The sequence below is a fragment of the Hippoglossus hippoglossus genome, chromosome 4 (genome assembly GCF_009819705.1).
Source record: "Hippoglossus hippoglossus isolate fHipHip1 chromosome 4, fHipHip1.pri, whole genome shotgun sequence".
Classification (NCBI taxonomy): domain Eukaryota; kingdom Metazoa; phylum Chordata; class Actinopteri; order Pleuronectiformes; family Pleuronectidae; genus Hippoglossus; species Hippoglossus hippoglossus.
This window is the reverse complement of record NC_047154.1, coordinates 2,744,232-2,759,114: the sequence shown is the minus strand read 5'-3', so window position 1 is coordinate 2,759,114 and position 14,883 is coordinate 2,744,232. Positions and strand designations below refer to the sequence as shown.

At 42.3% G+C, this 14,883-nt stretch overlaps 1 protein-coding gene across 1 annotated transcript in view; it reads right to left on the bottom strand.

Moving 5' to 3' along the window:
* Positions 1–14,883, bottom strand: part of LOC117760528 (inactive N-acetylated-alpha-linked acidic dipeptidase-like protein 2) — a 473,414-nt gene that overhangs the window by 218,115 nt on the left and 240,416 nt on the right. The window contains exon 8 of the mRNA XM_034583636.1: positions 3,233–3,500. Within this exon, the coding sequence (XP_034439527.1) occupies positions 3,233–3,500 (268 nt within the window). The remainder of the gene's footprint in view (positions 1–3,232; positions 3,501–14,883) is intronic.

The window sequence follows — 14,883 nt, the reverse complement described above, 5'->3', positions numbered from 1 at the left end:
CACTCTGTCCAACAGTTCGGACTCAGTCTAATGGAGGTGTCACATCATGAGACACTTTGAATGGTTGCTTGTCTGCAGTAACCCAGCGAACTCAGAATCCATTTAAGGTCTTAAGCTGTTTACATGAAGATTAGATTCTCCATGACTGAGCTGCTATGTAACCATGAATAAGCAAGTTAAAAATTATTATCCCCTCCCTCTCCTCTGCCTATTAGCTATTGCAGTTTTAGGAAGTATTTATATCAGGATGGACCCATGGGTTAGTGTCAATTGGACAAAATAAATTACTTGAAAGAAGTCTGAAATGGAGCGACCCATTGCGAGCAATAGTTCAGGCAGCCAACTCGAGCTGCGCTGCTCCAATCATGTGACATACATCATGTGACATACCTCACTCTCCACAACCATCTATTATACACACCCACCTTATCAGGTGGTCTATTTAAGCAGAGAGAAATTTCCCATCATCCCCTTTGCTCGCACTGCTGCTGCAGTATTGCTACCGGTTGCTATAGAAATAGTGAATTCATATTTTAATAATGAATATATTACTATTGCTCTGAACTGCACATATCATAAATGAATAGATTACACACAGGTGGAGCCCACCCGTCTCCTCAATTCACAGCTCCAGAGCTCCGTCTCCCTCAATATCAAATCCTCATCGAGGACTCCAGACAATGTCCTCAAACAATTTCTAAATGAATGATGAACAAAATTAAATTTACTATCAGGCATCATCAAATGCATCAGGCATACAGTCTTCAGCAGTGTGGACATCATTATGGTGTAGCTCATTACTAAGTTAGTAAACACTAAATTTGTATTTATTAAACTGTGCTGCCTTGGTGAACTAGACACAAGTTACTGGTTGCAATTTTTTGCTTCTCAGGCGATTTACACACACAACATGCATAGGCAGCACTAATTAGAGGCTAGATGAGACCATGCTTTTGCAAAATTATCGTAGAAATATGCTGAAGTTTTATGGAAGATTGTTTTTAGAATGCAAGCACTAACAAGCTCAAGGGATGCACATGTCAGGGTTTATTAATACCTGCACCCAACCGACATGTTGTGAGACTCAATCACACTTGACTTGACCAGACCCACAAACAGCACTCTCTTGCTTCCCACACACACACACACACACACACACACACACACACACACACACACACACACACAGAGAGAGAGACACGATGCATCCTTCAGATATTGTGTGTTAGAGCATAGTCCCTGCAGCACCAGCGAAACAGTGCCACCAAGAGCAGGACTTATTATCCCAGTATACTTGCACTGGGCCGCCATCCATCCAACACAACAGCCATGTTTAATTGTCTGAAAGCCATGTTTAGATCCAGCAAACCGCCGCTTAATTCAAGGCAGCGTGCAGCAACGGAGCTGGGAAATAATCTGGTGATGGATGACTGTGACCCTCCTGTGGGTAGACTCCGACGAGTGGACAGCTGGATGGATCGAGCAAAGCGGAGGAAGGAGAGCAAGGGGAGAGGCGGGGAGAGAAAAAGAGGAGGAAAACTTGGTATTCAGAGACTGACTGCAACTTTTCATCTGTCCTCAGGCCGGGCAGAGGCTCAAGGGAATAACAAGCGTCTCCTTCAACCCTTTTCTCTGTTCCCAGGATACAGAGAAGTAAAGCCCTCTAAAAATAGTGTGACTATATTTCTTTGTGTGTGTGTGTGTGTGTGTGTGTGTGTGTGTGTGTGTGTGTGTGTGTGTGTGTGTCTGCTAGTGCGGGCGGACTACATGCATAATGACTTCCATTAACCTTCTCATTCCTGAAGGATGGTGGGAAAGATCCACAGTGCATCAAGCATGAAACAAATACCATGTTGAAGATTTCTGCATCAAGTCGGCTGGTGCTGTTGTAATCCTGCAGTCTATTCTTATCTAAGTGTATTGTGTAATGTGTGTGAACTACCTCTTGTCTTGAAAATAGGGCCTCAGGCACCCTACCAAGAAAATTTGTCCTTCTGTTCTATTCATAAGAAAATGAAACTCTATAGTATACCAAAGTTGAATCCAGTGAAAATACACTGTTTCATTCTGCAACGCATATCAAGTGCTGCATAGAAAGGAACACTTTTCCTTTCTTCTTTCAAATTTCAAAGTTAGTAATTTGAACATCAACAATTTTTGACCTATAGATATAACTGAATATGATTAATTAAATAGTTTTTTAAGGTGGTGACACACATTTGTTGCACAATTTATTGTTCTCGTTCAGGCATCAATACACACAATGTTCCATGACTTCATCTTGCACAGTTGTGGCACTCTCACTGTGTCAAAATTGGTCCACAGAGAGACAGACGGACAGACGGACAGACAGGCATGTGCTAAAACTGCCTCTGTGTTAATTCCAGCGTCTCTAGGACCACGATGACTCTCTCTCTCTCTCTCTCTCTCTCTCTCTCTCTCTCTCTCTCTCTCTCTTAATTGGGATGTTTATTTCCACTCCTTGTAAAAACTCACTTACACTGCGGTGTGACACACTGCTCAGTTCAGTGTGATCGATCAATCCATCACTGTCACTGGATAAGATCCATCTAAATACTCGGCAAGGCTCAGAATTCCCTCATTAGAAATTAAAAAGAGGCAAAGACTTTCCTTTCTGTTTTGCTACGAATGCATGAGAATTCACTCACATTTTTCAGGGGATCGCTGAACACACAACTCTAATTATTGTCTACCCATTGCTTTGTATTAGTGGAACAAGTTACAGATTTGACCACATTTATGGTCTTCTCCTCGCAAGATAGGGACATTTAAAATCTTATATCAGTGGTATTGGCTAATAAATAATCACTATTCATGTTAAAACCTGCTGAGATAATGAGACAGTTAAATACTGCGGACAATCCCCAGCTCTTTAGCAAGTAATGTACAGTAGCAGGTCATTTACAGGACTCTTCTCTATGTAGCAAATCAGTTTTTCACCAGAAAATACAAATATAAATATCATCTTTACTCTTGGCACTTGCAGGACTTCAAAGTGCTGTAATACCCTTGGACCCTGAACTGTGGCTTGCCAAGCTGTAGTGTTTGAAGCCATAACCTCTCCCAATGACCTTAAGTGCTGACCCTTCAGTGGCCAGAGGCTGGGGACTTAGATAATCTCACAATACGAAGGTGGCAAGGGGGAGGAAAAGCAAGAGGAGAGTGCAGCTGCACGGAGGTTAACCCAAATCTCAAGGTATGGAAATCGTACCTGTAGACTTCCAACAGCGGAGTAGGCTGCGTAAGAGAACTGCTGCCTCGGCAGGTCGTTTGGGCCACGCTGGTCACAGGGGGTCCCGTTTGGCAGGAAACACTGGTGACTAGACCTGTCAGTGATTGTGTTGGGTGTGGAACCAGGCAGGCTGAGGAGGACTGTGTGATTGGATAGATGGACGTCAGTCAAGCCGAGTCCCACCCACTGCCTGTAGAGGTACCTGGCTCTGGCTTCCTCACTGTTATCTGGTAGGCTGGAGAAAGACCTGAAGGCAGTGGACAAATAGAAGTGCTTATTAATCATGCAATCCAACAATATGGATTACTGCAAAATACAAGAAATGATTACACTAAATTGATTATTGCTTTCAGATTTGACTGACAATGACCACAAACTACAAAAAGCAAAGTGCACATACAAAAGCTACAAGGAAAAAATCCTGTCATAGCCCAATAAAAACAAATGTGAGGATCCAACTGCTCATAGCAAGAAGCTGAGTGAGAAAGAAGATTTATTTATTCATAATTGCAGGAAAGAGATGTCAATAAAATGTGACCCTGGCATTATATGAGTCTCCTCTCCTGGTTTGTTTGGCGCTTGATGCTTACTCCCTTTATTGTTCTGACTCTGAGGAGACTCGACTTGAAAATCCAGCAATAAAACTCCATCTTGTAGAGAAAGGCTGCTGCTATATTTCAGCCTATTGGTAAAAGAAAACAAGGTGAGGGGGTCTTTCAGGAAGAGAAATGCTCTGAAACATAAAGTTTACACATAATATAATAATATACTTCAAAATGTCATAATTTGACCAAAGCCTGTGTGTGGAATTGTAGGGTGAAAAACTACAGAGCTGGAGTAATTTTGCGAGAAAAACTCTTCTGACATTAGTCATAAGACAAAAAAAACGTTTACTCTGAGATTTAAGTCATACATTTATGAAAAAAAACAATATTCTCTGAAATTAAAACTTCCAAGTGAATCCTCAAAGCTTCTCTGAGAATACAGACTGCCCTCAGTCTTCACTTGCAAGAACCCTCACCTTACCAAGAAATCAAGCTATATACAGTATATATATATATGTATACACATAGTATGATTTCAGCAGAGTTAATAAGACAACCTCCAGTTATTCAGAGTTGGGAGAGTTGGAGCCTTATCTCAACTTTTACCCTCACTGTGTAAATGAGCTACTTCTGTGTTATTGGCTATGAGTTTATTTCAAGAACCAAGATTAAAATACTATGCAGAACTTTTAAATGAGCTAAATTAATTGCATTTATGTAAACATCATTTTATTCAGATGCACAGCTCATTATATGAATGCCAAATAGTCATCATATCAACATCCAAATAATGATCATAACATGGAAAATGACTTTTCTAAAAGCTTTTCATGATATAGAAGTGTGTGAATACCAAACATGGATGCCTCATTTTGCTATATTGTCACGTCACTGTATTTTGACGCCTCACATGACCATCTCAACTTCTCCTCATTCAGTGGCTTATAAACTCTCAACATGTGGTATACATGGATAATAACCACCGTAATGTTCAGTATGCCTATAGCATTACTTCTTGTGTATCCCGTGTGTGAGCGTATGTGTGTGATATCTATATCAGTCTAAGCAGCAGATGGCCCAAACACACAATTCTGCCATTCTCCAGCCAGCAGGCCATGTCTCATAGCTGGCCAGGAGCAGCAGCAGGAGGCGCCGTGAGGGCTGCTGTGTTGTCACACATGTGAACGAGCGTGTGCGTCTCCGTATGCATGTGCTCACGGAGACCTTCATCTAGAAGCCTGCTGCTGGAACTGCGCCCTGCGGTTTGGGACACATGCCCACTTGCGACGAGGCCTCAGTGTCTCACGTGACTTTGAGTGCAGACTGTGTTTGCATGTGTGTCATTCTACACATCTGTGTGTTTACGTGTCTTCGCTGAGCATGTAACCCCGACACCACACAGCAGTAAGAGAGGACCCCCACCACCGCTCCCGCATGTGTCTGTCACTACAATAGTGGTGCTTTTCAGATCGTTCACTGAAGAAAAAGTGGCAACACAACATAGTACAAACGTAAACATGAACATATGTGTCACAAGTAAATACTGAAGAACTCCTTCAATGCTGCTCTAATCAATATTTCTGTGCGAACGATGGCTCGTCAGTACTACGAAGAGAACTGCTCACGGAGAATAATCCACACATAATTGCAAACCTCTTAAATCCTTCCCTCAGCTCTTCAGAGCATTTCTGTGTCTTTCAGCTAATTGTTTTGGTTTCACGCAAATCAACATACAAATAATGGTTCCCCCCCCCCCCGCTCCACATTCAACAACATTGTGTCCACCAGTGGCAATAAGCTGTCTCAGCAAAACCTAGAATTACGGCACTGTGGTTGTATGCTTCCGCCAGCCAGCCTCCAGGCACCACGATCGAATCAGTTCATCTTTGAGCCCTAGTGCCTAAAGCTGATCTTAAGATATCGTGCGAGTCCACCGTGAACCTTGGGCTGCAAAATTAAAGTTCAAGGGAATGTTTGTACCAAATGTAAAATAATTCCCTGACACTGTTCCGGCGATATCACATTCATAAGGCAAACAATTTGCTTTGAGAGGTCACCATGGCATTGACCTTTGAACTTTGACCACCAAATTCTATTCAGGTCATCCTTGAGTCTAGTTGAATGTTTCTGCCCCATGTAATGAAATCCCCTTTCGGCATCCCTGATATAATGTGTTCAAAATGGGAATGGGACAGACGGACGAAAACAATAGGCCTCTGGCCATTAAATTACTATATATTTACTATTATTAGAATGACTCCAAACCATCCATAACCCTGCTGCTGGGATTATCTCCTGCACCAAATACACAGACCACATCACACCACTCCTCATCCAGCTTCACTGACCTGCAGAGCCCTCCACAGCCTGGCTCTCACACACCTGTTGGACCCTACACCCCTCACCCTGCCCTGCTCTCTTTCTCTATGTCACTTTACAACTCAGCACTGTGGGCTCCGGAGCCTTCAGCTGATCCGCACCACGACTCTGGAGCTCTCTGCCTCCTCACATCTGTCAGCTGGACCCTATTGGACTGTTCAACACTCATCTGTTTGGATCAGTCTATCCAGAATCTACCCCTCACTAATCAGATCTTAACACTTTGTTGTACTTGTATTTGTTGTACTTGTAGTCACTGCAGTACTTTTGTTCACACATGATGTACTGTTAGGTGTCTTTGTCTCTTCAGCTGATTTTGACCATTGTTATATTTTTAACTAGTCTTGTGTGGCATATGTGTAACTGATGGGAGTTTGTGTCCGAATCTGATTTCAATGTTTGTTTTTATTTCAGTTATTCATGTGTTTATTTTTGATCTATTGTCAGGTGTCCTTAGGTGTTCAGAAGGTTTTAAAAAAAAAATTATCAAAAGCAATCATGAGCTCACTCTGCTGCTGCATCAAAGACAGCATGATTTCATTACTCCTTGTTGGAAGAGATTTCCCCACCAGTGTGGACTCTGCGTTTAACTGGTCCAACAGGGAGAAGGTGCGCTGTGTCATTTCCTCTGAAGGACATTGGTCACGCAGCACACTGGGCCATGGCGCCATTTCACAATTTAGTTTATTAAAACTTTAATGGGTCCACGTGTCAGACTCCAGTAAACCTGTCATCTCAGAAGGTTAGTACCTCATCAGCATCATGTGGAGACGTAAGGCAGACTGCTGTACTTCCTGACATTTCTCCCCAGCTAACGGGACTGAGCGTGGACATCATGTACATTGTGTTTATATCTTTTCATATAATTAAGTTCTCTTACTTCAAAAACAAGGAGATCTGTGTTATTTCCACGCTGTGTAACCTTTCCCATGTCTGCCGAGATGCTCTGATTGTTTTGAAGTGTTAATAAACAGGCTGCGATTGAAGCCCAGCGACTGTTTATCTGATGAGTGGATTGAATCCTCTCTCTCTCTAAAGCCTCTCTACCCCACAGAGAATGATGACAAACTGTTTATCCAAACTTCAGTCAGCCATGATTGTTTCATAAAAGCCTTTTATTAATGCTTCATGTCACATTTCTTTGGAGTCTGAGCTTTAATTGATTCTTTCTTCTGAATATCACTGACGGATTGCGAGAGAGAAAGAAACATGTCTTTATTGTGATCTCAAACATCGGTTTCTAGCTCCCAAGCTTAAATGTCTGTGCAAGTCAAACGCTTTTGTATTATTGAAGCTGGAAAATTGACATGTCTCTCTAAAGCCAAGCCTCAAGCATCACTGGACCATCTCCTTTGAAAGACAAACACAAATTAACTTTGACAAAGTAGGCCTTAATGGTCTGAAAGTCCACTTTAAAAGAATCCACTTATTTCGTTTTGTGCCGGGATATTTTTATTGCATGTTTTATGCTTGTTATAATGATAATGTGTAAGAGCTATTAGCTTGAGAGCAGGCAGATAAATCACATGTTCCGCTCATGCAGAGTGTGCACATGCAGTAATTGCTTTCGTGGGAGCTCGTTTTTGAGCCAGGCAGACTTGGAGTATGAGCCGCTGTTGCCTCTGCTGGCAGCTGCTGAGGATAATATATTCCTGTAGCACACAATCATTTTAATAGCTCATCCATTTGCCCAGGAGACAATTGATTTTCTCTGTTTCCATACACGTTAGTCACATTTGATTTCTCTCGTCCCATTTGCATTCGTCACATTTTCGGAGCGCGGCGCCTGTGCTCAGGCTCCATGATAGGAAATCTTTATTCAGGTGCCAGGTCTGGTGTTAAGGTGGAATCTAAATGATGGTGGAGGCTGCCAATAAAGAAGATTCAACACATCACTGGTGCTGCAGTGCTATCTGGTATAACTCAGGAGGGAGGAATTGGGAAGGTACAACCGCTGAGAGTTCAATCACTGATACCAGCGTCTGTCAGCTCTGGAGCAGTGCGCCTCAAGATATAGACCAAAGCAATATTAAAATTAATAATCTGCAGCTTTCTTATGTAAATGCATGTTGATGTTAATGGTCTGTTGGATGTGATTTATTCAATATATGTCCTGCTCATGAAAAAAGAACATTTTTTACAACTTTGATCAGAATCAGAAGAAAGATATCAGCAGTGGTCGTCACCAGGGAATAAAATAAGTACCTTTCAAGTAGTATCTTCGTGTACCACCTGATGAAATTAGAGCTATTAGAATTACTGTATTGTATAACGCAAGCCAATTTACTTTATTTTCATTTTAAGTTTGCATACAGAAAGAAATGTTTGGATTTACATGAAAATTGAAGCAAAGATCATTCAAATGTAAATTGTCATTGTCTCCATCATGGAGAAGATCTTTAATGTGCATTATTATCGACTTTTCAAAAGCTTAAAATGTTATCTCCTAAATAACTATGTTTTCCCACGTATGAGGCTTCTCTATGAATCCTCCCCTAAACAGAAAGGTTGAGATGCCATTTCTCTGATGTTTAACATCAATCTCCCAGTGTTTACACCGACCAGCCCTCCACTATTAGGGCGTGATTGTATTATTTAACCTACATAGTTTGCAGAACTACAGCCGGTACTGGTTTCCAAAAAAAAAACAGCAAGCATCTGCTGCATGGTCCCTATTGGTTGCATTTTCTGTGTTCCTCGTGACGTTTCAATATTTAAAGGTTCAGTATGTACGATTTAAGAGAAAGGGATCTATTGGCAGAATGCTGAAATAATCCTGTGTTTCATCTAAACTGTACAAATTGTTGTTTGCTTTACCCTAGAATGGGCCCTTTGTATCTAAACACTTTATATTTACATCAGGAGTCCCAACTGGACAAACTACAAACCTTATGAGTTGTTATGACAACCGAAGGCTACCACAGGTTCTCTTTCAGTGAGGTCAGGGGTGTTCAGCTGCAACATGCAACTTCACCACTAAATCTCACAGACTGAACCTTTAAACATGAAGGAAATTTTACAATATAGATACAAAAAAGGTAATAATTATTTTAAGTTCTAAATATTGTTCTGCCTATTAATTAGTGGAGGTCCAATATATTTGGCAAACTGACTGTATTCGATGAAAACAATAAAGAACCATGTTGAGTATTGAGCTCATTAATGACAAACAATGATATCAATTGTTCCCATTTTCCAAAGTGTTAATTTTCTACCCTCCAGGAAACCGCTGAGTCACATAATCCACCACAGTGAGCCAACTGTATTTATTCATTGTCAAAGACACAGTCACATAGTGAAGCAGCTGTAAACAGAGTCTGTTTCTCCCTGTTGGAACATTCAAGTGCGCTTTCAAGTGATCTGACTGCACAAGAGAAACCTTTCCAGAGCAAGAAATGGATACATTTGCATCATGTTTCCTCAAACATTTTGTCCGCTACAGATAATCTAATCCTCTTGTTGCATCACCAAAGATACTTCAAAAAATCCCGGTTTCATCTGAGGTACAGCATAGCAATGAGATACAGTCACTTTGTCAACAAAGTAAAGGTGACTGAATATTAGTTGTAATATTAGAAGCACAGGTGAATAAATGTGAGGTGTGAATTAGTTGTGAGGTGCAGCGTCCTTTTGCTTCTTCCTCCTCCTCAGTCCCAGAGTCTGTCTGATTCTCTTCCAGATTGAAGACTTCTTCTTTTTGGGCGTCTCCTCAGACGCCTCAGTCTCCACAGGTTCTGGAGCAGGGAGCACATCAGAGAGGGACTCCTGCTGGTTATTTAATACAGTTTTATCTGCAGATTTTTCCACAGGCTCTCCTCCTCCTGCATGTCGTGCTGTTTCAACTCCTCCTTCTCCTGCTGCTCCTCCTGCTTCTCCCTTCTCCTCCTGCCACTCCTGATGCTTGCTCTCCTTCTTCAGTGAGAGTTGGGACGTCAGTTCCTCCACTTGTCTCTGCAGAAGCACTTTTTCCTCAGCAGCACTTTTGCGGAGACATCTCATCTCCTCCATTACCTGCAGATGGAGGAGGTTCTGCTCAGCCTCGAAGGTGCGCATCTGAGACTTGAATACTTTCTCAAGCTCAGCCTTCAGGTGGGTGGCCTGCTGCCGGGCTGTGAGGTTGTCCGCTTCATTACTTTGAATGATTTCATTGTTTGAAGCTCTCAGTTTCTGCAGTTCATCCAGGAGAGCCTCATTTTTGCTCCTCTCAACCTGCAGCTCAAAAGCAAACTTCTGCTGGATGATTATATTAGCCTCCTGCAGCTCCTTGTAATATGTGTGGAGGTCTGTCTCCTGGTTCTGCTTGGTGGTCTCCTCTGGCTGCTGTGCTTCTTCAGCCCAGTCACCTTCCTCCTCGCAATCCTCAGGCTGCTGGGCTTCTTCATCCCAGTCACCTTCCTCCTCGCAATCCTCAGGCTGCTGGGCTTCTTCATCCCAGTCACCTTCCTCCTCGCAATCCTCAGGCTGCCATATTTCTTTGTCCGTGTCGCAGTAGCTTTCTTTCGGGGGTTGCAGTTTGGCCAACTGTGCGTGGGCCTCATCCAGCGCTTGGCAAAGAGTGATTCTCCACTCTCGGTTTTGGCGACAACGGGCCCTCTCCTTGCCCAACAGATGTTCAAGATAGTTGACATCTCGTTTAAATGCCCGGCAATCCCTGCACTTGTGCTGAGGTTTGACCTGTCCAGTAGTTATTCCGCTGTTGGCCATGGTGATCAGTTTGAATCAGGAGCAATAATATTGTTCAGCTGTTTGTTGCTGGTTTACAACTTCTCCTCCTGACAACTGTAAGCCACAAGGTGATCAGTAGGAAATGGTGTGAGTAAGATGCTGCAGTCATATGTATGTGTAGAATGTCCTGTAATGTCCAAGGTCATAGCCATTTCATCAAAGCCATTTTATGTCTTTACTGAAATGTCCTGTAATGTCCAAGTGCATAACTATGTCATCAAAGCCATTTCATCAAAACCATTTTATGTCTTTACTGATGGTAAAGTTACAATGTTCCTTTGATGTGTGTGTGTGTGTGTGTGTGTGTGTGTGTGTGTGTGTGTGTGTGTGTGTGTGTGTGTATTTGGAAGCACAGCAATATACACTAGTGGGGTATATATTTTGCACATTACTATGTTGTGTTTCAGATCAATTAAATAAACAAATAATATAAATAACTATGATGTGCATTAAGATTACGGTTAATGCTACTGATGACTTATCAAACTCCTGGGGCCATCAGTTTAGTTGTATTTGCTAGTTTTGTTGTTTGTTCCTGAGGGTTACACAAAACCTACCGGACAGACTACCACAAAGAGAGGATGGGGTGTGGGTCAGGGAAGAACCCGTTCAATTCATGTGGTGTCGATCCAGATCAATGTTAGAATTACTGTATTGTATAACGCAAGCCAATTTACTTTATTTTCATTTTAAGTTTGCATAAAGAAAGAAATGTTTGGATTTACATGAAAATTGAAGCAAAGATCATTCAAATGTAAATTGTCATTGTCTCCATCATGGAGAAGATCTTTAATGTGCATTATTATCGACTTTTCAAAAGCTTAAAATGTTATCTCCTAAATAACTATGTTTTCCCACGTATGAGGCTTCTCTATGAATCCTCCCCTAAACAGAAAGGTTGAGATGCCATTTCTCTGATGTTTAACATCAATCTCCCAGTGTTTACACCGACCAGCCCTCCACTATTAGGGCGTGATTGTATTATTTAACCTACATAGTTTGCAGAACTACAGCCGGTACTGGTTTCCAAAAAACAAACAGCAAGCATCTGCTGCATGGTCCCTATTGGTTGCATTTTCTGTGTTCCTCGTGACTTTTCAATATTTATACGTTCAGTATGTACGATTTAAGAGAAAGGGATCTATTGGCAGAACGCTGAAATAATCCTGTGTTTCATCTAAACTGTACAAATTGTTGTTTGCTTTACCCTAGAATGGGCCCTTTGTATCTAAACACTTTATATTTACATCAGGAGTCCCAACTGGACAAACTAAACCCCTTACGAGTTGTTATGACAACCGAAGGCTACCACAGGTTCTCTTTCAGTGAGGTCAGGGGTGTTCAGCTGCAACATGCAACTTCACCACTAAATCTCACAGACTGAACCTTTAAACATGAAGGAAATTTTACAATATAGATACAAAAAAGTTAATCATTATTTGAAGTTCTAAATATTGTTCTGCCTATTAATTAGTGGAGGTCCAATATATTTGGCAAACTGACTGTATTCGATGAAAACAATAAAGAACCATGTTGAGTATTGAGCTCATTAATGACAAACAATGATATCAATTGTTCCCATTTTCCAAAGTGTTAATTTTCTACCCTCCAGGAAACCGCTGAGAATTGAAACTGAGTCACATAATCCACCACAGTGAGCCAACTGTATTTATTCATTGTCAAAGACACAGTCACATAGTGAAGCAGCTGTAAACAGAGTCTGTTTCTCCCTGTTGGAACATTCAAGTGCGCTTTCAAGTGATCTGACTGCACAAGAGAAACCTTTCCAGAGCAAGAAATGGATACATTTGCATCATGTTTCCTCAAACATTTTGTCCGCTACAGATAATCTAATCCTCTTGTTGCATCACCAAAGATACTTCAAAAAATCCCGGTTTCATCTGAGGTACAGCATAGCAATGAGATACAGTCACTTTGTCAACAAAGTAAAGGTGACTGAATATTAGTTGTAATATTAGAAGCACAGGTGAATAAATGTGAGGTGTGAATTAGTTGTGAGGTGCAGCGTCCTTTTGCTTCTTCCTCCTCCTCAGTCCCAGAGTCTGTCTGATTCTCTTCCAGATTGAAGACTTCTTCTTTTTGGGCGTCTCCTCAGACGCCTCAGTCTCCACAGGTTCTGGAGCAGGGAGCACATCAGAGAGGGACTCCTGCTGGTTATTTAATACAGTTTTATCTGCAGATTTTTCCACAGGCTCTCCTCCTCCTGCATGTCGTGCTGTTTCAACTCCTCCTTCTCCTGCTGCTCCTCCTGCTTCTCCCTTCTCCTCCTGCCACTCCTGATGCTTGCTCTCCTTCTTCAGTGAGAGTTGGGACGTCAGTTCCTCCACTTGTCTCTGCAGAAGCACTTTTTCCTCAGCAGCACTTTTGCGGAGACATCTCATCTCCTCCATTACCTGCAGATGGAGGAGGTTCTGCTCAGCCTCGAAGGTGCGCATCTGAGACTTGAATACTTTCTCAAGCTCAGCCTTCAGGTGGGTGGCCTGCTGCCGGGCTGTGAGGTTGTCCGCTTCATTACTTTGAATGATTTCATTGTTTGAAGCTCTCAGTTTCTGCAGTTCATCCAGGAGAGCCTCATTTTTGCTCCTCTCAACCTGCAGCTCAAAAGCAAACTTCTGCTGGATGATTATATTAGCCTCCTGCAGCTCCTTGTAATATGTGTGGAGGTCTGTCTCCTGGTTCTGCTTGGTGGTCTCCTCTGGCTGCTGTGCTTCTTCAGCCCAGTCACCTTCCTCCTCCCAATCCTCAGGCTGCTGGGCTTCTTCATCCCAGTCACCTTCCTCCTCGCAATCCTCAGGCTGCTGGGCTTCTTCATCCCAGTCACCTTCCTCCTCGCAATCCTCAGGCTGCTGGGCTTCTTCATCCCAGTCACCTTCCTCCTCGCAATCCTCAGGCTGCTGGGCTTCTTCATCCCAGTCACCCTCCTCCTCCCAATCCTCAGGCTGCCATATTTCTTTGTCCGTGTCGCAGTAGCTTTCTTTCGGGGGTTGCAGTTTGGCCAACTGTGCATGGGCCTCATCCAGCGCTTGGCAAAGAGTGATTCTCCACTCTCGGTTTTGGCGACAACGGGCCCTCTCCTTGCCTAACAGATGTTCAAGATAGTTGACATCTCGTTTAAATGCCCGGCAATCCCTGCACTTGTGCTGAGGTTTGACCTGTCCAGTAGTTATTCCGCTGTTGGCCATGGTGATCAGTTTGAATCAGGAGCAATAATATTGTTCAGCTGTTTGTTGCTGGTTTACAACTTCTCCTCCTGACAATTGTAAGCCACAAGGTGATCAGTAGGAAATGGTGTGAGTAAGATGCTGCAGTCATATGTATGTGTAGAATGTCCTGTAATGTCCAAGGTCATAGCCATTTCATCAAAGCCATTTTATGTCTTTACTGAAATGTCCTGTAATGTCCAAGTGCATAACTATGTCATCAAAGCCATTTCATCAAAACCATTTTATGTCTTTACTGATGGTAAAGTTACAATGTTCCTTTGATGTGTGTGTGTGTGTGTGTGTCTGTGTGTGTGTGTGTGTGTGTGTGTGTGTGTGTGTGTGTGTGTGTGTGTGTGTGTGTGTGTGTGTGTGTGTGTGTGTCCAGGTATAGCTGGTGTAATGGGGATCTAAATCTGTCTTCTTTAAGGTTAAAGTCAAGGTTAAGTTTAGGTTTAGTTTTATGTTGGGGGTCAGTTTAAATTTAGGCTAGGTTTAGTTTCAGGGTAGAGTAAGTCTCCAGGATATCAATGTAGTGTCCTCTAAAGTCATGGAGACATAACTGTGTGTGTGTGTGTGTGTGTGTGTGTATATATATATATATGTGTGTGTGTGTGTGTGTGTGTGTGTGTGTGTGTGTGTGTGTGTGTGTATTTGGAAGTACAGCAATATACACTAGTGGGGTATATATTTTGCACATTACTATGTTGTGTTTCAGATCAATTAAATAAACAAATAATATAAATAACTATGCTGTGCA